The sequence below is a fragment of the Psittacula echo genome, assembly GCF_963264785.1.
Source record: "Psittacula echo genome assembly, chromosome: 4".
Taxonomy (NCBI): Eukaryota; Metazoa; Chordata; class Aves; order Psittaciformes; family Psittacidae; genus Psittacula; species Psittacula echo.
The window spans coordinates 2473807-2499561 of NC_137738.1; the positions used below are offsets into that span (position 1 = coordinate 2473807).

General features: G+C 41.7%; 1 protein-coding gene across 6 annotated transcripts in view; it reads left to right on the forward strand.

The window, feature by feature from the left end:
• The first annotated feature begins 3053 nt into the window (after nt 1–3053).
• The window catches only part of RPS6KC1 (ribosomal protein S6 kinase C1), a 91846-nt gene continuing 69144 nt past the window's right edge, over nt 3054–25755 (forward strand). For 5 of the 6 annotated variants that reach the window (XR_013956733.1, XM_080616857.1, XM_080616858.1 and 2 more), the window contains exons 1-5: nt 3054–3197; nt 8080–8115; nt 12881–13001; nt 21322–21437; nt 23434–23527. Coding sequence is in view for 5 of the 6 variants with exons in the window: in XM_080616857.1 (XP_080472983.1) it covers nt 3093–3197; nt 8080–8115; nt 12881–13001; nt 21322–21437; nt 23434–23527 (472 nt within the window). In the remaining variant the exon portion in view is untranslated. Of the gene's footprint in view, nt 3198–8079; nt 8116–8975; nt 9090–12880; nt 13002–21321; nt 21438–23433; nt 23528–25755 lie in introns of those variants that run through there. The other variant, XM_080616859.1, reaches the window with a different exon arrangement.

Here is a 25755-nt window from a genome sequence, read left to right on the forward strand (position 1 = left end):
AAACGCACCTGAAGACGCACAGTTGGACAGAGCCTTGAGCAACCTGCTCCAGTGTGAGGTGTCCCTGTCCATGGCAGGGGGTTGGAACTGGATGATGTTCTTAAGGTCCTTTCCAACCCAAACCAGTCTGGGATTCTATGACTATATGCTCTGCTGAGACCTGGCCCGAGGGATGGGTGGAAGAGCTGCTTGCCCTGCAGACGGACACACTGCTGCTTCTCAGCTGCATAAACAGCCCTCCCTATCTCTGTCGATGTTGCTTGGTTAAGCAGTTAAAATGCTTTCTTGAGGTCGTCTAAGGACAGAGTAAATGCTGGCTCTGTTTACTGTAAGGAAATGTAGTACAGAGCGTATGAAATACAATAGTGCCGAATAGCGCAGATGCTGTGCAGGAACTGCAATCACGTCCAACACTAGCTCTGCATTCCTGTGACTAGTGCCATGAAAGTGACTTTAAACAACAATAATTGTAAGTTTCTCCCAGGAGTGATAGGGAAGACTGAACTAGAAAAAAGAGTTAGATGAGGGGAGCGCTAGTTAGGCAAGATATCAAATCCACCTCGGCTTTTCCGCTTCTTGGATGCAAGTTACTTACGGGCAAAAGGTAAAAACACCCGTCCATTTTCTGTTAGTTTCTTCACATTGTAATAAGAGAGCAAAGCTATTAGCTTGATAATCCATGGGTAGTACAAGACTTCCCAACTGTATTTTCCAGACCTATATTGGTCATTTTTGAAGCATTCTTATGTATTAGGTATGTTTCTAAGATAGAAGACAGTAAGCCATAGCTATAGCAACAACAACTGCTGTTATTTTTAGGAGCAAAGGGAATCTTCCTATAGAATGCAGTTAGTTTCTTTATTTTGACCTGCATAAGACACCCAAGTTGCTCTGCCACTTCAAAGGTTTTTCCATAATAGCAATCTCAGCAGTGATGCTGGAAAAAGGAAAGGGGTAAAGCTTTTTTAAGGCAAGCCTTAATGAAAAGGAAGGTATGCTGCTAAGCATAAAAGTGAATTGTGTAAGAAGCGAAATAGAAGATAAGAAAAAGATTAACCTGTGAATATAATGCAAATTGTTTCTCATCTCAAAGTTGCTATTATTTCTTGCCTTGATCTCGGAAAGTCTTAATAAGGCAGTAACACTCAATTGTGGATTATTTAGTCTCCTCTAATTATTATTTTGTGCATCTAGGTTGGTTGCACCATGTTCAGAGATATTCTTCAACATGGTATCTCCAAATTCTGGTTTGTAACTAGAAGCCAAATTACTTTATGAGTCATTTGAGCTTTTGAAACTCCCTAATGAATGGAGACTCACCGAGGGGTGTTTTGATTGATTATACTGCACATCAGAACAGCCACGGTGGTTCAGATCAATGGTCCAGTGAGCTCAGTTTCCTGCTTTCTAAAAGTGGTTAGCAGCAGATGCCTAGAGGTGTGCAGGGGCTGGGCAAACTTCAAATGAACACTTCCCTGCCTCCAGCTGTTTCCAGCTCAGCAGATTTCCTAAGCCTGGTGCGTTTGTCTCTTTAGTTACTCTCAGTGACTCTCTCGCCCAAGTACTTGAATTTGCAAACGAACTGCATCAGCAACATCCTCTGACAAGAGTCCTGCAGGTCTGGCACTCATCTTATGAAGAACTCTTTTATTATCATTAGTTTTATGACCTCATTCATACCAGCTTCTCTGGCCTTTGGTTCTGGTGCTAAGAGAGACTGAACAGTCCATCCCTGTCCATCTTCTCCATGCCATTCATGATTTTCATGGACCACTATCGTGTCTCCTCATATTATTCCTTCTTCCACACTGAAAAATCTCAGACTACTCCATTGTGCTGCATGAGGAAACTATTCCATACACCTGATCATTTTTATTGTCTTTCTTATTTCAGCCATGGAGTTCTCTGTCTTGTTCTGTACTCCTACTGCTTTTTCTCCCTTCCTGCTCCCACCAAATTGCTAGCTTTTGACTTATGAGATTCATCGGTTGGCTATTGAAATTTGAATGAGATCTATTGTATAATTATCAGGGGTTAGTCAATGATTGCTTCAGTCCCATTGATTTGTGTTTGTACCATTAAAACCTCAGAACTATCACATCTTATGAGCTGTTACAAACAAGTTTTGTGTCATAAGCAAATTTATACCAGAACTGGTTGTCTAATCATGTTTTTACACTAGAGGGTTATATGAGCTGTGTGAGGTATCAAATGACTAGTATACCACGCTAGTAAACATACCTTGTTTACTTGAGTAAGTGTATTTTCAACTAGCTCTTTGGTTGTTTTTTGCATGTGATACCACTGCATCTGAGTAGCTGCAAGCTACAGCTAAATTTAAAGAAGATGAGTATAAACCCATGTCCTTCGGATCATTCTGTCCAACCCCAGTTGTCCAGTGTCTGAAGGGGGCTACAAGGATGCTGGAAAGGGACTCTTCATCAGGGACTGTAGTGACGGGACAAGGGGTGATGGGTTCAAACTGAAAGAGGGCAAGTTCAGGTTAGATCTAAGGCAGAAGCTCTTCCCTGTGAGGGTGCTGAGGCGCTGGCACAGGGTGCCCAGAGAAGCTGTGGCTGCCCCATCCCTGGCAGTGTTCAAGGCCAGGTTGGACACAGGGGCTTGGAGCAACCTGCTCTGGTGGAAGGTGTCCCTGCCCGTGGCAGGGGGTTGGAACTGGATGAGCTTTAAGGTCCTTTCCAGCCCAACCCATTCTGTGATTCTGTGATTCTATGACTACGACACCTTGTCCTCCGCCATGCTAGGCAGACTTTCAGACTCTGGAAAAGGCCACATCCAAGCTGCCCGTTAGGAACTGGGGATACTCATAACCGGCAGCTGGAAGCGGTGTCGCCATCTACCAGCCCCGCCGAGGCTCAGCCTCGCCCAGCAGCTGAAGCATCCATAAGTGCATCGCGCCCGCCCCTCCACAGCAGTTGCCTTCCACGGCGGGCCCAGCAGGCGCTCCCCGCGGTGGGGCGGGCCCGGCCGGGCTCTCGGCACCGCCCGGGTGGGGCGGAGCGGAGCGTTCCGGGACGCCGCTTCCGCCTCGGTCGGGGCCCGGCGTTGCGGCGGTGGTGGGGGGGTTCACCATGCTGAGCCCGCGGGAGCGCGGCGGGGACCTGGCCCGCTTCTACACGGTGACGGAGCCGCGGCGGCATCCCCGCGGGCACACCGTCTACAAGGTCACGGCGCGGGTGAGTCAGCGCTCGGCCTCCTCTGTGCCGGCTGCAGCTCTGCCCCTCGCCCTCAGGTCCCCGGGCCCGGCCGGCCTCCGATGCGGTCTGTAAAGCCGCCGCTGCGTGTGGAATATAGCCGCACACAGCCATGGGCATCCTGGCGTGCCCTGCGCTGAGCGGGTCGGTCGCGGTGTGGAACCCCCTTCATTGAGGACGGGTGGGAGGGGAGGAAGGAGGGCTCGGGCACGGCGGGTACCCTGAGCTGAACCTCGGTCGCCTCCTGCGAACTTGTGGCTTCACATAACGTGATAGCCCCAGAGGCTCTTCGCAGTGTCAGTTTCTTTCGTGTTTGTTGCAGGTTGTGGTTGAATAGCTTACAAACATCAACTGTGTTTATTTATTTGTCTGTTTCCCTGGTTTGATTGTAGACTTGGCAGTGCTTGGGGTAACGGTTGGGCTTGATGATCTTACAGGTGTTTTCCAACCTGGTTGATTCTGTGATTCTCCTCCCAGTCTCTTATTTAGCCCAGTTGTGCTGTCTTCCCGCCTGCCCCACAGTACAGTCAGCTATGGGGAAAAACAAGGGAGCAGGGTATGTAGGTACAGCCTGCACTGGAAGCACAGAGCTCAGTTGGATAATATTTAGGCAGCCCCTTTCTGACGGGTTGTATGTGCCCAGGGTTCAACCCCATTGGGGAGAAGAGGGTTTGGGTGCGTAAGAGAGGCCTAGCAGGAGGAGAAGGAAAGCTGAAGCGGAGAGCTGGCTTGGTGCTAGTTTTGGTGAATGCTCCTTCTATTCCCCTAGGGAAATTTCTTGCTTCCTTTTCTCCTCCGCTTTCCTATTTAAGCCAAAAAGGGAGGGGAGTAAGTGTGGAGATAGGTGCAGGAGGAGTTCAGGTCACAGGTATGGTGGGATATACTCAGAGCATCAGAAAGTGTCATGGAGGGGCACAGTTTATTTAAATGACCTGTGATCTTGTAGCTATTGCAGCTGTAGACGTTCTGCCTGTGAACGCAGTATGCTTTTTTATGTACCTTCTCTAAATTCAAAGAATACAATGTTCTGTATGTGTGTATATATTGTAGCTCTTGGGTTGTTCGGTTATGATCACTCTGTGTGACTTGTGAAATTAAGGTACTGTTTTAAATTCTTCTTTTTTAATCAAACATATATGTACAAATCCACCCACCATAAATGTGGGATGTATTTAAAACGTTCTTTTTAGTCCAATAAACTGCAGTATTTGTTAAAGGAAAAAGAGAAAAAGAGGTGTTTTTTTCTCTCTGATGTTCTAATCTAACAAGCCCTTTCCTGAGGAGAACAGTGCCATTCTTTCTTTCTGTACTAGTCATGATGCTCTGTGTGTGTGTGTGTTCTAAAAAGTTGTGTCCATGCAATGGGAAGTAATAGGAATGAGCCAAGGCTTTGCTTATTTTACTCTGGTGACTTTGTTCTTACTGGCTAAAGCCAGTTAAAAGGCTCTGTGATGCTTTTGTTTATGCAGAATTGTTCAAGAGCAAGTTATGGCTAACTAGTGAGCAGTGTTGCTCTTTCTCTATGCCCCAGAAGTTGTAGATGCTCCGGTGCTTTTCCAAGTGAGGTAGTGCAGAATCAGGCAATGTGCTGACTGTGCATTAGCATAGAGCATGGAGCTGACCAGTCTGTGAGCTGTCCAAATTAAACTGAGCTAACCAGAGATCATTAGTTCTTCAGGGTGTTTTGATATCTGAATCCTCTAAAAGGAGACAATATTTGACTTCTTTGCAGCAAAGCATACTTTGGGTTTACAAGTGTGGTAAATGCCCCATCCCAAGGCCAGGGTGGATGAGGCTTGGGAAACATGGTCTAGTATGAGACATCCCTGCCCATGGCAGGGGATTGGAACTGGATGGTCCTCTCCAACCCAAACCATTCCATGAGTCTATGATTCTAAATAATTCTATAAATAATCTTTGTTTCAGTAAGGCCCTATCTGGTAATCTGTTATGGAGTACTTGAAATGAGGATTTGGGGAGATAGATGCTGAACAAAATGATTTAAAATAAAAAATCTGCTACCCTCCCTTTTTCTTTCCTCTTATTTCTCCCTCCTGTTCCTGCAGTGATCTGGCTCCGTGGTTGGTACACAGCACTACAGCTGTATTTGCTGATCTGGTGCTCAGCAGCTTTGAGGGACTGCCAGGAAAAAAGTGAGGTGGATCTTCCTGTTGTGTTGAGTACCTTTCTGGCTGAGATTTAGGGTACTCAGTATGTGCAAGTGGGATTTTGGGTTCATTTCAGTGGTCTATGAATCCTTTGTGAAACGAAGATCAAGGAACTTTCTGTTGCAATATAATGTATTGCAACAGAAAGATAGAATTAATATTAATATATTAATATTATATAATATAATTATGGATGTGAAAGCAGTTCTTAATTATGTCCTAAACATCTGACTGAAAGGCACAACTACCCATGCAGTCTCTTCTGAGTCCTAAGGTGGTCTATCCTTACTGCAGCTTTTTCTTAAAGGCTTTGTTTGAGAATATATATTCTCAAATGTATATTCTCAGAGAATATATATTTTATTTTCTTGTAAACTGTGGAATAATAGTAAATGCAGACAAGATTAGATTAATATTGTCTCTTATTATATCCATTTCCAAAGATACAATAACCTAAGGCGGGTTACAGTGTGAGAAGTGTCCTTAATGGTACCTGAAAATATAGGCCACAAATAAAAGTTCAGTTAACTCTGAAGATTAGATAATTAAAATTCTAATGAGTTATGTTGGATATCTGCCGGTCAGACAAAGAATAGGATAGTCTGAAATACTTTGTTTGCTAGCGAGGATCCTTGTAGGATCTGTTTTCAGATCATAACACAGTAATTATGCATTGCTTAGCTCATCGCTGGGTATCCTAATGATATTTTTCAGGGTAGATTAAAGTTGCTTGTGTTACAGATTTGTAAGAGTTGACTGCGCTGATCCTTGTGAGAGGATTAAAAACATGCACTGAAAATTTTGTGGGGGGGACTTTGTAATCTTTGCCAAGTCTCTAGGTTGGATTAAAGGGGCAGACCTCTTCTCAGGTTGACCTTCAGAAAAAGATAGGAAGAACAAAGTAGGACAACACATAAATTATTGCGTACTGACTTAAAGTTGGCATGGCTGATAGATATAGAAGGCAATGTAACATTAGAACAAGTATGAAACAGGGTCTGTGGGTTTTATTCCAGATTCTTACTAACTGGCTGGGTAATTACTCATCTCTCTGGGTCTCCTTCTGCCCATCTGGTAACTTACCTAGCTGCCAAAACTGTTGCAAGGCTTTAACTAAAGGTGAACTGCAAAGCAGTTGGTGCATGCCCTTTGGTATTCTGTGGTGTGTAGCCATGCCTGTGATATCTTCTTCCCCCAGCTCTACAGGCTCCTTGCATCAAGTACACCAGTTATTAGAGAAGAAGGTCAGTAATATTTCTCCAATTGTAGATATCAACTGCCTGGTAATGAAGGAAGGAGCAAAGGCTGCCAACGTTAAAATTAGGTAAAGTTGCCAAATGTTAGGTTACTGGAGAGTGAGGAGAAGTTGAGGAAGGTTTTATTAATGTTGACTACGCTGGAAGAAGAGGACTTTGATGTGCAAGGTGAGAGAAAGACTTGTGAAGAAGAATGTTTTACGTCTTTTGAGAGCTTGCTAGAGGAGGTAACACTTATCTTTTCTGGCTTGTCTCCTCTAGAATGTGTGGAAGATGACAGTGGCTGGGCTGTGTAGTAAACTGATGTTATGAAATCTGGGAGGCTTTGGCGAGGCTTCCTGAAAAATGAAAGTGAGGAAGAGAGCTAATTTGTGGGGACTCAATATGAGGGGTTTGTTGCTGTCAGTTACCAAGAGGGAAGTGTAGATTCGGTGTCTTCCATCTTAGAGCAGCAGCTCTAAGCATGGTGTTTGCGGTTCAGTGGGATGGTGTTGTAGTCTCTAGGGTGCAGGTAGAGTGTACTCCTCGCGCTTGCCTACTTGCATCACTTATTCACAGCAGTGATTATTCTGGGGTGTGTCGCTGTGGAGACTCAGTTGCATTGAGAATGCCCTGTCTTGCTTTAGCTAACAAGAAGCTAATTACTTTGTTAAACAGCTTTGGCTGTTATAATGAAGGATATACTGACTTGCACAAGGTAACTGCAGTTATGAATTAAAGATGTCTTGATCTGATTTGTTTGTTTCTGTGGATATGCTCTTAGTGCTGTTTATAAGCCCAATGCAGAACTTGGATTACAAAGGCTTTTGCAATCAATATTTATTTAAAGAAAAAAAACCCTGACAAAAGACAGACTTCTTTATGGTGTGGAGCCAAGCCGTGTCTTCACTGCAATTTTCCTTTGGACAAAGTCATTTATAATTGATTAGGCAAAGAGTGTTTAAGGAGAAACTAATACACAAGGATTGAGGCAGACGTGTGTGCGCATTGATGGCTGTAAGTAAAGTGGAAATACTGCCTTAGTAAATGCAAAGCCTCACATTCACGGTGAGGTTGTGTGTGGCTTTTGTTAAGCCAAGTAGTTTCAATTAGCTCCACTTATTGGGAGTAATGTGGCCCTAATATGAATTAAAGAGGAAGAGACTGGGAAGGTGATGGGGGATGTGCTCTTTGTTTTGAGATGCCTTCTGTGCTTTTCTGCCTATAATGGATGTCTATTTCTAATCAGAGGGATTGACTCTGCTGCTAAAATACTTCACCAGATTATGTTTGGATATTAGACTTCTCTCAAACTAAATGAAAACACTTCTGGGTGCAGAGGAACATGCAAGTGTTTGCCCCTTTCAAGATTTTTCTCTTCAGCAACAAATCATTGTATGTTCCTCTAACTTCCAAACTGGAAATCCAAGCGCTTACATGGGTTTTTGTTTTGCTTTTCAGATTGTTTCAAGAAAAAACCCAGAGGATGTCCAGGAGGTAACAGTTTAAACTTGTGCAAATGTCTTTGTGTGAATCTCACTATGCCTTTTGAAGCATCTTTGATATAATTTAGCAATTTCGTGTGTTTGTCATTGTAATTCTTTGAATGTTTCCATTTGTCTTTAGCTTTCAGTTGAAAACAGTAGCTAGTGTGACATGTTGCAGTTCATTCCTCAGTGATGAATCCTGACTTGAAACAAAGTCTTAGGGAGTAGTGTGCCTTTTGATGACAAAACTGCTTTGATAACTTTTCAAGCTCTTTTCTTAGGGATGGAATTGGCAAATTGATGGTTACTTGACTCCTACTGGTAAAATTAGAGATCAGTCCACAATCCAAGTCTTAGGTCTCAGCTGTAGGTACTCTTTTCCGCTTTAACCAATACTTCACTGAAAAGCCTACACCATTACTGTCTATTAGGAAAAAGGGAAAATGAGGAATGTAGAGTAGTTGAGAGAGATTAGACTGCAAGTCATGGATTATGCCTCTATCTCTGAGGCTCCTTTAGCAAAGCATAGAACTGCAAAATACTAAAACTTTAAAACTGCTTACTCTTTGCCTCTTCTGAAAAGGCTCTGAATGAGAGTCTGCTGTATTCTTGTGCCTTTTTAATACCTCAAAAGACTGGCAGGAACCATTTTATTGAGACAAAAAAATACATCACGTGTGTGTGGTTTGTGGGGTTTTGTTTTTTAGATTACGCCCCCTTTTTTTTTTTTCCACTCCCTCTTGATTTCTTCTGGACTAATGGACACTGGTACTGTTGTATGATGTACATGCAAAATCTTCCTTCGAAAGCACAACCTTATGGCTTTTCAGACATTGTGTAACATATGCATCTGTTCGATTTCTGATGCAGTCTCTTACTACAGTTGAGGAGAACCTGGATAGTTGATGAAAGAAGAGCCCATAAATGAATTCATTGCATCTCTGTGTGGTCAAGCGTGAGTTACTGATTAGTGGCTTGGCAGAGGTGAGAATTGGCTAATACACCTAACACCCTTTTGTTGCATCCTTCTCTGAAATCCTGGGAATCAGACAAACATGAGCATTCATGCTTTTTGTATTTATTATTTAATCTCTAGGAGATTAAAATAGCCTGTCAGAATCAGAGAGGATAATGGATCTGGGTTTAGAACTGCATTACTGTAGTCTAGCTTGATGTTCACCTCTTCCAGGAAGACTTCTGAATTGAACTTTTCCATGAGCCCATTCTGCCATTAACTTAATCTTCATTTGTGGGAAAACCACTTTATAGCAGCTGTTGATGAGCCATTCATCAGAAAAATATATTGTAAGTGTCTTTCAGCTAGAGTATTGCATGAATATATGTTAAGTAGTTTTGAAACAATAGCAAAACAATATCTTTTAGTCATTGCTTTGGTTGTAGCTTTGATTGGTGGCTGTAGATTAGCCATGTAGAGTTCCACATACTCTAGACAATAAGGAGGCATGAATGTGCTATGAACTTATTGATGATTGCCCTTTTCCACCATTCATTGTACCAAATTAAGTATTTTGCATGTGATAGCATGTTCGGTTTGCTGTGATTCTGTTATAAGCGAGCATCTGAAAGTACTTAGGTGTTAAAAGGAATATCCTAGATGGTAGTTGCCATAACACTGAATTGTAGTCAGAAAACCACACATGCTGGGAGCTTTTCTGTTATATTGGCTGCTTATGTTAAGTAAAGATTGTGGGCAGCCTTTGAAAGAAAAAGAATATGCTCCTAACCTGTTCCCATGAAAATAAATCTCCCTCAGCTTTCCGGAATTCTCAGTTAGAAATTCCATAGACAAAATTTTGTGCAAGCAACCACCCTGTTGCTTTATGATCTGTCCCATGCAACCCCCTTCCTGCAGCATATATGTAGCAATAGGACAAGGGGTGATGGGTTCAAATTAAAGCGAGGGAAGTTCAGGTCAGATCTAAGGCAGAAGTTCTTCCCTGTGAGGGTGCTGAGGTGCTGGCACAGGGTGCCCAGAGAAGCTGTGGCTGCCCCATCCCTGGCAGTGTTCAAGGCCAGGCTGGACAGAGCATTTGGTGACCTATCTAGTGTGAGGTCTCTCTGCCCGTGGCAGGGGGTTGGAACCGGATGATCTTAAGGCCCTTTCCAACCCAAATGATTCTGTGATTCTATATAACACCACTTAGCTGTGCCTCTCTACTCAGAATTCTCTTTCAATACCACTTCTGTGGTGTTAATAGATACAGTATGTATGTACAACTGCACATAAGGCTACGTGTTGTGACTTCAGCTCTACTTGCCAGTTTTCTCTTGCCTCCTTTAACTGCCCTTTGGGATACTTTAATACAGCATCTGTCCCATGGCAGCCAATTACAATGTGAAATAGTTCCAGCTGTTGTTGCTGGGACAGGGAGGAAGGTAACCTTGTGAGGGCTTTCTTCTCAAAAGAAGAGAAGTGGTTCAAGTTGTATGGAAGAGTTGATAACAGCAAAACTAGTGGACTTTAATTTCTTTGCTTCTGGGGCCTGATGATGGCAACGTGGTGCATGAGGCAGTTGTAGCTAGGGTAGTCTTGTGGGTTTTTTCTCTTATTCATGGAGGAGAAAGGGTTGTTCGTTGTGAAACAGGTGAATCACATGAGTTAACAGAGATCTACTGGCTCCAGCCATGACAAGCACCTTATTGCATTACAAGTCTAACATATGTTTTGTGATACACTTGCTGTGCTTCGTTGAGCCTCAAAGTACAATGTGTCCTTCCTCCAAATCTGATTTCTAATGAGTTATGTTAGAGTGGGAACTTTGCTGAGCCACATGTGTGCAAAGGCATGATTTCTGTGAGCTTGTGAACGGTTTTAGGATGACCTTGACTGTGTTTGCTATGCAAGCTACTTACAAACAGTTATTTTTTCCTCTTGGCTATTGGGAGATCACTTGCAGCAGTAAAAAATGCTGGTTTTTTTAAATGGAACAGAATCTCATGCTTTTATTTTTCTGGCAGCTTTTCATGTTGTCTCCAAGTACTGACAATACAATAACTTAATGTTTCAATACTTCACCATCGTAAGCAATTTTCTTTTCTATATGCATGCTGAAGAAGTGCTAATCATCCACTTCCAAGATATCGGATTAGATGGAAGTGCAGCATTGGAAAAAATACTGTTTCTGATAGCAAAATTACTAGTTTGCCTTCTTGAGAGGTTATGATTTGTCTTCCCTTGTCTCTTGAATTCCACCAAGTACTAGTGGTAATGGAGTCCTGGAAATGTGTGCACAATAGGTGAGACTGAATCAGAGCTGCTATTATATCATATATGATAGCACTCAGTTATATCATAGCTGAGTTTATAAGGTGGAGAGAGTGTTGCCACATTAAAGTTTTGCATATCTGCTGTTAATAGTCCTGTTACCATAGATCTGTCTTGTTCTGTAAGTAGAACTTTTATCTGCTGAAGCTTAGAAGGCCTGAGACCTTAGTGTTAAAACTAACAAAAAACTTCCAAAACTCCAACAAAAGAACAACAAAAAAAAGACCCCTCTAAAATTAAAACTTTTACTTGGTTCTAGGTCAGGTTTGCTTGAAAGAAGTAGCTTTTCAGTTACACTCACTCATGAGGCAACCTGTTAAATCAATCAGAAGTATTTGGAATCTTTATGGTTAATTGTAAGCTAATTGTGCCATTTGACTGATGGAACACTGGAATCAACTCCTGAATGCACTGCAGTCTCTGTCTCTTTTTCCTTTCTTCTGCTGTTCTACTTTAGTCACTTCATATTAGTTTTGAGGTTCATTGTGATGGTTCGCAACTCTGACCAAAACTGAGGCCAAGATATAAAATTTCTTTGTTAATTGTTTTCATCCTGATAACAAACCTGTTAGCAATAGATGGAGTGCAAATGTTGTTGCTCAGTACTTTCCCTAGCCTGATTTTCCTGTTGGGTTCTCCTGTCCATTTGGATTCCTTGAATGGAAAGAATAAAAAGAACGGGATGGAGGAAGAGAGGAACGACAAGGTAGAAATTGGCTGGGAGATGACTACTTCTTTCTGCATGGAATGGATCAGAAAAAGCTGGGGTAATGACCCAGTACTGTCTTTGCATTCCTGAAGCTGGAGATTTTGCCTGGATGACAAAAAGAACATATTCAATTTTTGGATCAGGGTTATTGCTAATAAACCATTTCTAATGTGGGCTTGCATTTACCCCTGATCGGCATTTTACAGAAACAAATTGCAAGCAGGTTTGTTGTCCTGGGTGCTTAATGTTCTGTCCTTAAGAATCCCTGTCTTGTATTGATTTCTCTTGCCTTGTTTTCTTTTCTGCTGTTGTGTCACTTCCCCATACCTGCAGCTGCGACAAGCGCAACGTGTTATGGAGTGTTGGGTGGTGCGGTGCTACCATTTGCCACTTTCTCCTCTCTTACTAGTTCTCTGTGTAGGTCTGGATCTCAATGTGATGGAAACAGTGCTGCCTTTGCTCTTTTTGTTTCCTTCAGCATTTACTTGTGATTTTTTTTCTCTGTACTAAAGTCTTGGTAGCCAAAATGGGGTTGGGGACAGATAATGACCATTTTTGTTGCGGTTGTTAGAGTTGGCACTTCAGATTGTATATTTTTTGTTAAACATATTTGCTGAAGGTAGTGGTCTGATTTGCTAAAACCCCAATACATATACATTTGTATTATGTATATATTATATACATTAGATATATATTGTATAGAAACCCAATACATTTGTTGTGTGAGGTAACATGAACAATGAACCTTGCTAATACTTCTCTCCCCTTTCTCTGCTTCAGATAATTGTTTGGAAGAGATACAGTGACTTTAAGAAACTGCACAAAGATCTCTGGCAAATTCACAAAAACCTATGCAGACATACAGAACTCTTCCCACCTTTTGCCAAAGCGATACTGTTTGGTAAGCATGATTTCTTCCTGATGTGATGAAATCCTTTGATAACTCAATATGTGTAAATAAGTCTTGTTCTGCAGCTGCCTAGAGCTCTTTTCTGTGTGCTTTTACTAATCTGCTTTTAGGTTTGGTACATCTTACTTGCAGGTGTATCATAGTTTGATACTTCACCTTTTTAAGCAGGTGTAGTTGAGTCCTTGCTTCCATGTTAGAGATGGTGGCTCAAATATGTATTGATGTGAATGTTCCGCATCTTTACAGCATACATTCCCTGTTTTCAGGAGCATGGGGTCTATATTAGCTTTGTGAACAGCACTTGAACAAAGAACAAAGATTTTCCTATATGAGCTGTCTGCTTTTTACTGATGAGTTATAGTGAAGTAGCAAGTGATGGCTACAGAAAGTGGTGGGGTTTATTTTGGATATTTCAGTGTAGTTATCAACTTTATCTAGCTAGGCCTTTGGGATCGGTTTTCCGTGTAGCAGTTAGCTATTTCACCACAGCAACCTGTAAGAGAATCGTGGCTCTGCATGAGAAATACATGACAAAAGAGCTTTTTGGTGTGCATCATCGTGTGCTTTTGAGCCTTTTTCCCCAGGCGTTTTAATGTTGGGTATTTTCAGGTGTCCAACGAAGTGTTTGGCATTTCTTTGCATGCATCTACTGCGCGTTCTTGGTTGGGTTTGGTTTTAGGTGAACTTTTTAGTTTCTAAAGTGCTTTTGGTGTTAATTTGCCATGCATCTACCGCTTATGAGTGTTTCTAAGGCATTGCTGACAGCCCCAGATGTGTTTGATGCTTCTTAGTGTGCATCTACCATGTGCTCTTTCTTGGTGTGTTTTTTGGCAGGCTGTTCAGTTTCCAACACTTCTTTGGAGGTTACTAAGGCATTTCCATGGTGTTTCCAAGTTGTTTTAAAATATTTTGAGGGCTTTTTTAAGTATCTAGCCTGTGGTTTTGTGTGCGTGGTGTTGTCTTTTCATGTACCTTTCCTGTGTTTGAGCATCCAGCATGTTTGGCATGTATTGGCAAGCATCCCGTTCATGCTCTTTCCTTTGTCAAGGCTTCAGGTGTGAAGTTAGGGCTTGTTTTGAGTGTGGTTTTTTTGGTTGTTGAGGCACTGCTGTGGCAATTATTTTTCAGTGTCCAGCATTTCTGAGGTGTAGCTTTTCTTCGTGCATATATTGCATGATGTTCAGCCTTTGTTTAAGTGTTTTTCAGCATTCTTTATCATGTCCAGCATATTTGGCATTTGCTTTGGGCATGCATCTACTGCATGCTTTGTGAGTGTTTCTGAGGCATTTCTAAGGTTTTGCTAGCTGTGCAGAATGGTGCTGCTTTTTAGTGTTCTTTTTTTTTAAGTGTCCAACACATGTTTGGCATTCTTTTGCATCTACTGCATGCAATTATTGGGTGTTTTAACGGGTTTTTAAGCATCCAGCATGTATGGTGGGTTTTTTTTGGCATGTATCTACCATGTGCTCTCTTTTTTTTGGGGCATTTGTAGGTGCGATTTTTGGTCCCTAGGGAATGACTGTGATGTTATTTCATAGATCATAGCCTCAGAATGGTTTGGGTTGGAAAGGACCTTAAGATCATCCATTTCCAACCCGCTGCCATGGACAGGGATGCCTTACATTAGAACATGTCTCACAAAGCTCTGTCTAACTTGGCCTTGAAGAAGACCAGGATTTCTTTGTTGCGTATAGATTTTTTTGGGGGAGGGTTGCATGGATAAAGTGCATGATTTTCAGTGGTTTTTTAAGTTATTCAGCACTTTTTAGTGTGTCCAGTATATTTGGGACTTTTTTAGCATGCATCTCCTGCATGCTAAAATGCTCATTATTGTGCATTTGAACAGGTTTTTAAGCTTCCAACACGTTTGGCATTTTTTTCTTGGCATGAGCCTACCATGTGCCCTTTTTTGATGGAGTTTTTTGGATGGATTTTTAGTTTCAAGGTGTTTATGGGCAGGCTTCAGTGTTTAAACTGTTTTGGGGTTAAGGCCTCTGTGGTGTTTACAGCTTGGTTTCCTGGGATAGTTTTTTGGTTTGTGTTTATAGCTTTTGTATGCACCTTGTGTGGTATTTAGTGTCCAGCCAAGGTTTTTTTGCACCCTTTCTTGCTATAGTTTTCCTTTCTTTTTTTGTTTCTCAGACATTGCTGTGACGGTGTTTTCCATTGCTGCCTTATTCCTAACATGTTTTGGTGGGTTTTTAAACACACAGCACACTTACAGCATTTCTTTTTGTGTGCTTTTATGATACGCTGCTAAGAGCTTGTAGCATCCAGCATGGGTTTGGCTTTTTATTCCATCTTGCTACCACCTGCTTGTTTTGTGTTTCTTTCATATAGTTCTAGCGTTTTTAGTGTCCAGCATATTTGATGGGGTTTTGGCATGCATACAGGGCATGGGTTTGTGTGTATTTACATGTTTCCCATGCACTGTGCCTGTCTTCTGTTTGTCAAACATGTTTTTACCATGTGTTGTCTGTGTTTTAGCATCCAGCCATTATTTGCTGTGTTTTGGCATACATTCAGCACTGATTTGTGAAGGTTTTTTGTGTGCGTAGCAGTTTAAGCAGTTTGGATATGTATCTAGAGCATTTTCTCCATATCCTGCCCATGGCAGGGGTATGGAACTGGATGATCTTGAGGTCCTTTCCAACCCAGACCATTCTAAGGCTCTGTATTTTTTCTCTGGCTCACATTAGCATGTTTAGCATTTTTTGACATGCATCTATTGCATGCTTTTACATGTCTTTGTCATGATATTAGTATGTTTTAGAGTCTAGTATGCTGTTGGCATGCATCTCCTACATACACACTTTACATGGAACAGTGGGCAAAAAGATTTTTAGCATTTTGTCATGTTTTTAGCGTAAGCTTTTGTGCCATTTTGTGCGACCTGGTATTTTTGTGTGTTTTTTTTCCCCTGCATTTTTAAGTTATTTGTTTCTTTTGTTGTTGTTGTGTTTGTTTTCCATCTATTTATTTGTTTATTCAGGTTGCCCAAAGAAGTGGTAAATGCTCCATCCCTGGCAGCATTCAAGGCCAGGCTGGACAGAGCATTGGGTGGCATGGTCTAGTGTGAGGCATCCCTGCCCATGGCAGGGGTTTGGAACTGGATGATCTTAAGGTCTTTTCCAACCCAAAGCAGTCTGTGATTCTATGAATATTATACCTTTTTTTTTAGTGTATTTATTTCTTATTTCCTTTGTGTATGTGTGTTTACTATTGCTTTGGGATAATTAAGCCTATTGGATTGGGAGGTGCCAAAACTGAGGATGTTTAGTCAGCCTTTTTTCCGCCAATATAATAATGCTGCATGGGGTTATGGTTCTGCAGCGGTATTTGTTGGCCCTCCTTCACCTTGAGTGCCAGAGAAACTGTGTGAAACTCCTCTGGAGGTAAAACCTCAGGTGGGAAAGCACAATTTTCCTTTTGAAGTTGAAATATTGCCACAGACTTGGAATTTTTGGTGTGTACTTTTTGGTTTTGATGGCTGCTGCATGTCGGCATGGCATTGAGATGCCTTAAAGAATAAACTAACATAAAGAACTTTTCAACAAGTTGAAGTTAGTTTATAACCCAAGTCCAGACTTCCCCCTGTAGCTTTTGGAGAAGCTGAGAACAACCCCTTTCTGTGTGGAGCAGCACAGGGAGAGACACGGGAGCTGAACTCTGATGCAGGTTTCCTGGCTCTCTGCGCAGAGCTGGGTAAAATTCCTAGTTTAAATTGTCTTTCCCATCAGCTAAATTGTATCTAACTTTTATGTAATTTCATTTTTAGTTATTTATGAATTTGGAAGTGGGGTAAGTTTCGGTGCTATGTCAGAAGTTGTACGTTAATGGTTAGAGAATGTAGTGTTAGTTTCATCCTGAGATGCTTTTATGTCTGATCTACAGAGAGTGCTCACCAGAGAAATTATTTACAAAGCTAATATTGCAAAGCATAATTGAATTTCAGGTAGAAGATGTGGTAAAGGAGCAAAAAGAGGGGTGAAAAGAATCGGGGTGGAAAGAGAGTATGGGCTTCTAATATCTGAAATAATTTTAAATTGCCAGAAATGCAAATTAGCTGGTTTTACACAAGCCCTGTAAGCAAGGGAAGAATTGAGTGAAATCCCTTCTGAAAGACATCCTTCTTCCATTGTTTTTGGTGAGCAAAAGTGGCTGCTATGCACATTGTAAAAGAAGGAATTGTACAGGAATATTCAAGGTAGTTATTTATAGGAAAGCTCTTTGAAATTAAAACTAAACCAAACCAAACCCCACTGCGTGTGACTGAAGCTGAGCCACAGAAGAATACAGGAAAAGAGGAGGTAGTGTAAAAAACAAATCTGAAATGATTGCTCCATAGCTGAAAGGAACAGAAATATCTGGCTCTGCTCTTTGATTTAAGAATTATTTCTGTTTAAAGCATAAAATTTTATTGCATATTCTCCCATCTCACTTCTACATACAATAACTGCTGTGTGGTTTATTTTCATTTAAAGCATTTACCATCAGATTTTTTAATTTTTATTTTATTTGAGTATCTTTTGTGCTAGAAGGGCTTTTATTTTTAAGTTTTATTAAGATGTGTGCTCTAAATAACCTACATATACTGCTCTGTAGAGAGGACACTTTACACAGTGAGCATTGGTGTTTCTGACAGTGAAACTTGCTTATATTAGAAGTATTAAACCTGAGCTGAATCTCAAGCTGAGCATTCAGAGTGTCAGGGGATGGTGTGGAGAACTGGGATTTATTTAGAAACAGCTGGATCATGCTGTGCTTCTACATTTCATGTCAACAAAGACTTGCCACATCTGCAGAACTCAGCCGCGTCTCATGTTTGATACCATAGCTTTTGATAATTATAATGTGCAAGTGCATGTATTTTTATGCTGTTACAATAGAGCTGCTCGCATCAAAGCATGGAACTTGTTAGGGGTGAGGGAAAGAAATACTCTCACTTTTTTGTAGTTCATTTGAACCTTTCCCACCCATCTTAGAGAGGAAGCATAATGAGCTCAAGCATGGGCATATACAATGTCCTAATAGATCCAGCTGTTAAAACCTGAGTTGTTATGCAGCAATTAAACAGGGGAAGTTCAGGTTAGATCTAAGGCAGAAGTTCTTCCCTGTGAGGGTGCTGAGGCGCTGGCACAGGGTGCCCAAAAAGGTGGTAAATGCAATGTTCAAGGCCAGGTTGGACAGAGCCTTAGGCAACATGGTCTAGTGTGAGGTGTACCTGCCCGTCGCAAGGGGTTGGAACTGAATGATGTTAAGGTCTTTTCCAACCCAAACCATTCTCTCCCACCCTAATATGCATCAACATGATTTCTTCAGTATTTTCAAACTACTTTATTTTTTGTTGGACATTTTAAGCTTTCCTATATGTTTGCTATACACAGCACTTTACCAGACTGCTGGTAAACCTGTACTTAGCATGTCTTGTATCTACCAACTGTGGAAATATACTCTAGTATGAAAAATACTCTCCCCACCCCCTGGCCAAAAGAAACCAAAACCCCCAGGTGATGGTAGGTTGTTAGCAGCGAGTCAGAAAGATGATTCACATCGTATAGCTTAGATAAGGATGCTTCCTGCATTTGAAAATACCAAATGAAATAGCATATTTAAGATTCCAACTTAAATATAGTTGGAAGCCTTGTGAGAAACTGAAAGGCAAACACAAACCTTGCTAGGTGTTTTGTTGTTCATATCTGCTCCACAAAATGAATTGTGGATTCTCTTCACAGGGATTTATATTTGGTTTTTACGTACAGAACAAGTTTTGAATGGATCATTGCTGGAGGAACAGCAGAACTGTACAAATGCATTTGTTATATGCCAAGATTGTAGTTGGCACTTCCTGAAGCCCTGGAAAGACACGATCCCTGTGATGAAGTTGCCATGTGTCTGAGAGATGTTGATTTATATGCAGGAACACCTCCTAATGTTTGAAGAGGCAGCTGGGTATCTAAGCACCTTTGAACATCTGATTGAGAAGGGTGATAATGAAAGTGTTGAGCTATCCCAGATTCCTTGAAAGTATGAAAAAAGGGAGAGGGGGAAGGACTTAGGCAGGGCTGGCTGGAAATGAAGCTGCCAGCAGGATGCCAGATAGTCTGTGAACAGTATGAATTATGTTCTTCCTTCCCCTAGAAGTCCTCTGCTTCTGTAAGTAGTTGTCCTGATAGTGTATCATGATGCTGATGAGCTGGAAAATGTGGCAGTGACTAATGTTTCAGTGGCTCTGTTCAAACATGTTTTGTTTTCAGCTCAGCTTCCTAAGAAAATAACCTTATGTAATTGTGCTGTCAGTGGCTAATATCAGCTAATTATGAGTGGGGGTGTAGTTGCAAATTTAGTTCTATTTCTCTAAAGTCTGAGGAACACCAACTGAGTGAGAAGCTTGGTGGGGTTACCAAGGGCCAGGCAGGCTCATACCCATGAGGTTTGCAGCTGCCCGAGCAATCAGTAAAACCCTGCCAGGCTGGTCCTGACATGTCCGTCTGGTGCCTACTGGAAGTACTGGGATGATGTGGATGAGGAAAATGAGTTTTTTGTGGGTTTGATGAATTAGAATGGGGAAGGGTCCCTAGGAAATCAGGAAAAGTCTCTGACAGAATTACTTTATTGCAAATGCTTCCTGTTTCTGGCCTTTTTAGGTGTTTACTTCTTTGCTATTCATTTTTCTGTTGCATTACAACAGCGTTCATGTCATTTTGTAGATTCATTTAAGTGGCCCATGCTGCTGTGCTGTACTGAGGAAAGCTGATGTCTTGTTTTGCCTGAGATGAAGCAAAAGCCTTAAGGCACCCCAGTGTTGCTCTGAAGACACAGGAAGTTTGATGAGCAGTTTAATGAGCCTGATTTCAGTGTTGCCACTCAACGTGGTAGCAGTGCCTTTGCTGCCTTTTTGCTTGCTTGTTGCTTGCTCTTTTGTACGGCTTGCTAGTGTTTGTGCAGCTGAAAGGGCAGGGTGAACAAGTCACGGAACTGATCCAGCTGCATATTAGCCCAATGATGTCTTTTCTTTTCTTTCCCAGAAAAATAACCCTCAAAAGCTTTGTTTGTGATCTTGGATGTGTGTGTCTTTCTAGTGTTACTTTCCTTTTTTCTGGTACCACATGGGCAGGAGCTATTTACTTGGAGAATTTCTGGAAAGAATCCTGCTTTGATACTTTCTTCTGGGATTAGTTTTTTTTTTTTTTTGCTTGCTCCAAGTATAAATGAATTTTGCTTTTTGTATTCAGTGTTTCTTTTGTCCTCTTCAAAGGTTAATGCCACAGAGCTGTCACAGGTGGTTCTTATTTTTCCGGTCATGCTGTTATAGCAATACTGTTTCTTGAACTTGTCTTCCCAGTCCTTTTTTCCCCTCTGTATAGCTGTTCCAGTATCTGTTCTGTCCTCCTCCAATTATTACTGTTAACCTCTGCCCTTTTTCTTTTGTAAACTTGTAACTATTTCAACAACAAAGTGATGTTGATATGAAAAGCTAAAATAAGTTATGTGCGATTGTGAAGAATTGTGAATTTAAGGTAGCGATCCAAGGGTTTTCTCCTGAGAAACAAATCTCTTCAGGTGAACTGTGGGATTGTTTTTTACAGATGGGTTTTTTTCCTAATTGGAATGTCTTGGGTGCGGGGTAGGAAAAAGGGAAGGATCATACGTTGTTAGTAAATGAGCTGCTTTCCAGCTCTGTTTACCTCTTGAATCCAGGAGGAGATGAGACCCTGTCTGCATGGAGCTACTTCAGAGGAAAGCTTCAGTGCCTGGTAGCAGGACTTCAACATCTCCCCTCCACTTTGTCTCCTCCATAACTGGCACCTTGGAAATGATGATCTGTCTGGGGGCTTTTAGCAATACTTTGTTTACTCTCTGCTCATATTGTGCGTTGTTCTTGAGACTAAGTGAAGATTGCTCAGCTCCGTCCAGGATTCGGGCCGTAATCAAGGCTGACACTGACTGGCATATTGTCAAATTGTGCGTGTCTCATTTATTGTTAGATAACATTGGACATCCGTTAGTGTCTCTTGCCTAATCAAGACTGTTGCCTCCCGTATTCTTACGATGAGAGGGCGAAGGATTCTTCTTGTAGCTGCCAGCTTTCATCATCCGAGTGGATTGCAGAAGACGGGACTCTAGGGACAATTGAGAATCGAAAGTTTGAAGATTCGCTATGTTCTCCTGATGCTTTGGAATGACTTTCATAGACTCAGGGCATTGTCTCCAGAAGGTTGCTTTTGCCTTGTGTTTTCTTTATTGTAGTTATTACAGCAAATAACTGTGTACTTACTTGTAAAACTGTCAAGCTATGTGTCTGTTCCAGGGCGATTTGATGAAACCGTGATTGAAGAAAGAAGGCAATGTGCTGAAGATCTGTTGCAGTTTTCTGCCAACATCCCTGCTCTCTATAACAGCAAACAGCTTGAAGACTTTTTTAAGGTTTGTTAGTATTTGCAGACATATTTGCTTTTTACTGATCTGAATAAAATACAGTGCTGATTCTGCTTTACTTCATAAACCGTGGCGTGACGGTGAGCTGATGTGACATGCTTTGAGAAGTGACTGCGAGTTTTCCGTTCAGTCTGGAAATGAGGCTTAAAACTCCCCTTATGCTGCATCTCTACAAGGTGGAAAGTTTTACAGGAACTTCAGGTGAAAGAATTTGGAATTCTTGTTTATTGAATGATGAGCAAAACCCAGGATGTTAAATCCAGGTGTTCAGTGGGAAGTTATACAAATATTGTTGCTGTTTTCTATGTTTTATTTAAGCATCGCTAGTTTCAAACCTAAGGAGGGAAGACTCTCTAGACTGATTTCTTGTGGCCTGTTATGGATTCAGGTCCATGACAACAAATCTGGCATATAACTAGTCAAATGTGCTGCTTGTACAGTGTTATAAGAACCACTCTCCAAAACAATGAGAAGTTGATCTGGATTTCCTCCTTATTACATCTGAAGCAGTTTGTTTTCAATAGATCTTTCAAACCTCTTTATTTTTGATAGCTTACTCCAACATTCTGCAAACACATAAACATAAATTTACATGTAAACATGATAGTAATTCCCTGGAATTAAGGGCATGCTCATCTGGCTGGGATGGGATGTAAGTGTATTAATGTGTAAGCATATTTAAATGATACATATGCTAAAGCAGAATGACAGCAAAGCTTACAAGTCTTTACTTGTTTTCATGGTGCAGAATTCCTTATCAGTTTTCTTAAAGCTTTGGTGGCAACAAAGATTGAGTCTGAATTAGAATATTTTGCTTTTCAACTTATTTGCATTTGCACTTTTCAGTTCTTAGGAAATACCTCCCTATTTTGGGGTATTTGTTCAGAGCTCTCTTCCTCTTCTTTGCTCAACAAAAGTATTCGGTTTAGCCTTCCAATGGACCTTTCTGGGCTTTGCAAGGGAATAAGTGAAACTAGCAAGATGTTAATTTTTATAGGAGCGAGTGTGTTAACAAGGGGAATTATGCAAGTGTAATAATTTAGGCTTATTTGTCAGCTGCCCTTGTATGATGTTTTCCTGTAAGAAAGCCTTAGGTTTTGATCTGTCACCAGCTCAGCCATGTCCTTTAGCTCTGCTCAGGGGTGGTTTTGTGCCTTTTCAGATTGCTGTGCAAATAGCCATGGAGAGAGACTTGGACAATGAAGTCTTAGAAACAACTGAAGGGAGTGCTGTGTGTATCTATGTACTATAGATTCCAGAAAAACTGGCTGGCTAGTGTGAAGATGTCCTGGGATAGTTCAGGATATATTAGCAATGCCCATTTGTAATAGTGCCTTGGAAATGGTGCAGTTTCTATTGAAGTTGCATGGGAAGTATGCACCTGACATGTGAAGCAGAAGTTTATAAAAGAAATATTTAGGTGCTTTCTAGTGCAATCAATTGTTTCTGTTGTTACTTCACTTACCTTTGATTCCTTTCAGGCTTGGGAGGGAATAATGTCCACCCTCTAGGGTGGGATGGCCTTATCTTCCCTCTGTGTCCAAAACTGGACACAAGATAGTGGGTCATGGATGGGCCATTAGTCTGATGGGCAAACACTCTGGTGTGTGAGACCTGCTGAGCTTGGGAACATCACTGAAGAGCACAGAGTGTATGTACCACAAGAGAGCAGGAACATCAGTTTTTCCTCCCTGTTAAACTCTGGGATTTCAGGCAGACCTGCTGCAGTCTGTTACGGCTCAGGACTCTGAGGCTGCAGTAGACTGACTGTTCAGATACCTGGACAGTCTGTGGCAACCAGACATGGCCTAACCAAAAGCCCTGGTTTAATTTTGCAGGCTGACAGAATTTAATTAAATACATGAACTCTAAAGTAATGGGGCATTCACTGGTTAGGAAAGTTAATTTTGACTATCGCTTCTATGTAGTGAGACTTTTCATAGAGCACAGCAGCTAAATAATTCCTTTCCCTCTTTCTTTGCAGGGTGGAGAGGTGCACGATGGCTCTGAACTGATTGGTCCTGTTGAGCCTCTCTCTGACTCTCTGACTGACAACCTGTCTGATTGCAGCTCTGAAGGTTTGCTTGCTTTTTTCATGTAACCCTATAGTGTGATCTGTTTTAAAGCAGCAAGTGAGTCCAGAGAAGGCCATGGAGGTGCTTCAAGGGCTGTATCTCCTCTGCAATGGAGACAGGCTGAGAGAGCTGGGCTGGTTCAGCCTGGAGAAGTGAAGGCTCCTTAAGGGGAGACCTTAAAGCAGCTCCTGTGCCTGAAGGGGCTACAGGAAACCTGGAGAGGGGCTTTGGACAAGGGCCTGTAGGGACAGGACAAGGGGAATGGCTTTAACCTGCCAGAGGGGAGATTGAGATGAGCTCTTAGGCAGAAGCTCTTCCCTGTGAGGGTGCTGAGGCGCTGGCACAGGGTGCCCAGAGAAGCTGTGGCTGCCCCATCCCTGGCAGTGTTCAAGGCCAGGTTGGACACAGGGGTTTGGAGCAATCTGCTCTAGTGGAAGGTGTCCCTGCCTGTGGCAGGGGATTAAAACTAGATGAGCTTAAAGGCCCTTTTCAACCCCAAGCAGTCTGTTATTCTATGATAAATGGCAAGTGCCATATTTGTGGGGCATTGACTTCCAGTTTCTCTTTGCTTGGCATGTCAGAAATGCCAGAGCTGAGATTAACAAGGGAGAAGTTAGGCTCAGAAGAGCTCTGTCTGCACTACTGGAAGTTTACTTCTAACAGGTTTTCTTGGAGTTTGTCTAGTTCATTCCAGAAGTCCTAGTGCTCTATTGCTCAAATTGAACTGCTTTTGGTGCCAACTGAACTCTCTAGTTTAAACACACATAATCCTGCCTGCTTCCAAAAGGTTGGGCAAACTCTGTGTTAGTGTTCACTACTAATCATGACCCAAGTCTCAAGCTGTAGAAATTTGCAGAGAACTTTAAAACCATTTTGAGGTTGATCAGTAAATAGAAAGATGGCTGTATGAATTTGCCTAGAGCATAAAAAATAGGTCTAAGAGTTGAACTGCCCCATTGATTTCAGAGGGTTCTCATTCAGCGGTTCATTCTCTGGATGTCCCCATGCTTTCAGTGCTTAGTAAATCCAGAAGGAAATTGGTATTGTATTTTGAAAGTCTAACTATGCCTTCTGGATTGCGCATATTGGAGTGGTGAATGATAAAGCCTATTGCAGGGCTTGGAAGGTAAGCAAGTTGTTAAATTCTCTCAAGAAAAACTGATGGCAGTTTTTGTTTGCTGAAAAGAGCTCCCTATTGAAAGAATGAGAGGTTGTGTGTGCTCTGTTCAATTGAAAACTGTAAATCCCTCCCTTAACTTGCTAATGCTTTCTGGTTGTGCAGTGCCAATGAAGGATGTGTCCGTTTTCCTGTGATTGCATTTCCTTAGCACGGTGTGAAGATGGGCGTGCTCACTTGGATACCATGTGTAGAGTGAAGTGGCACTTCACTTGCAGTAAATAATAGTATAGCTGTAAGGTAGGGGCAGTCAGCCCAAATAAATGCTGTGCTGGGGCTTCTTACCTGCTTCTGGAGCTGAGTTAGCTGAAGCATCTCTGTGTATAATCATCTGCCAAGTACCACGCAATCTTATAGGTAGTGCAGGCGTAAAGGTTGGACCTCATGACCTTAAATGTCTTTTCCAACCCAGTTGATTCTCTGATTCTATATTTACATATTTCTGAGTTATGTTTTGGTCTTTGGGACTTCCAAAAAGTTCTTTTCCAACTCTTCAGGTTATTATTTGGAACTGTTTTATACTCATGTACAAATACACATTATTATACAAACACGCTTAGTTGGGAGGGGATTTGGTCTTAACTACTTCAGTTCCTCTGGTCTTTCTGGCATAGAACTTGCTTTGGCGAAACTCTGGTTGTATAACAGGAACTGCTTGTGTTTTCTCATAGGGGTTGATTTATTTTTTGCTTGAAGTTATACTCCACTCGGATCTCTCTCTGTCAGTAACTTTGTGCTTAGCTGTAGAATACATCCTACTTGTGCAGCGAGTTCTGTGTTTTATTTTGTAGTATCTTCTATGATGTTAATAAAATAATGCCCCCACAGTATTTTGTTCTGTGAAGGGAAAGGTATAGAGCTGTTTAATTACATGGGGTAGTTATGGTAAATGCAGGTAACTAGTTTTACAGGGGCACTGTTTCTGTGACATGAACATTCTAGGTTCTGACAATGCCTTTGCTTTACACTGTGCATTATAAGAGTGCTTCAAAAAATGCTTCATGTGAGTATTTCTCTTCTTTATTCACAAGGGCCTCATTTTGAGGAGAAAAAC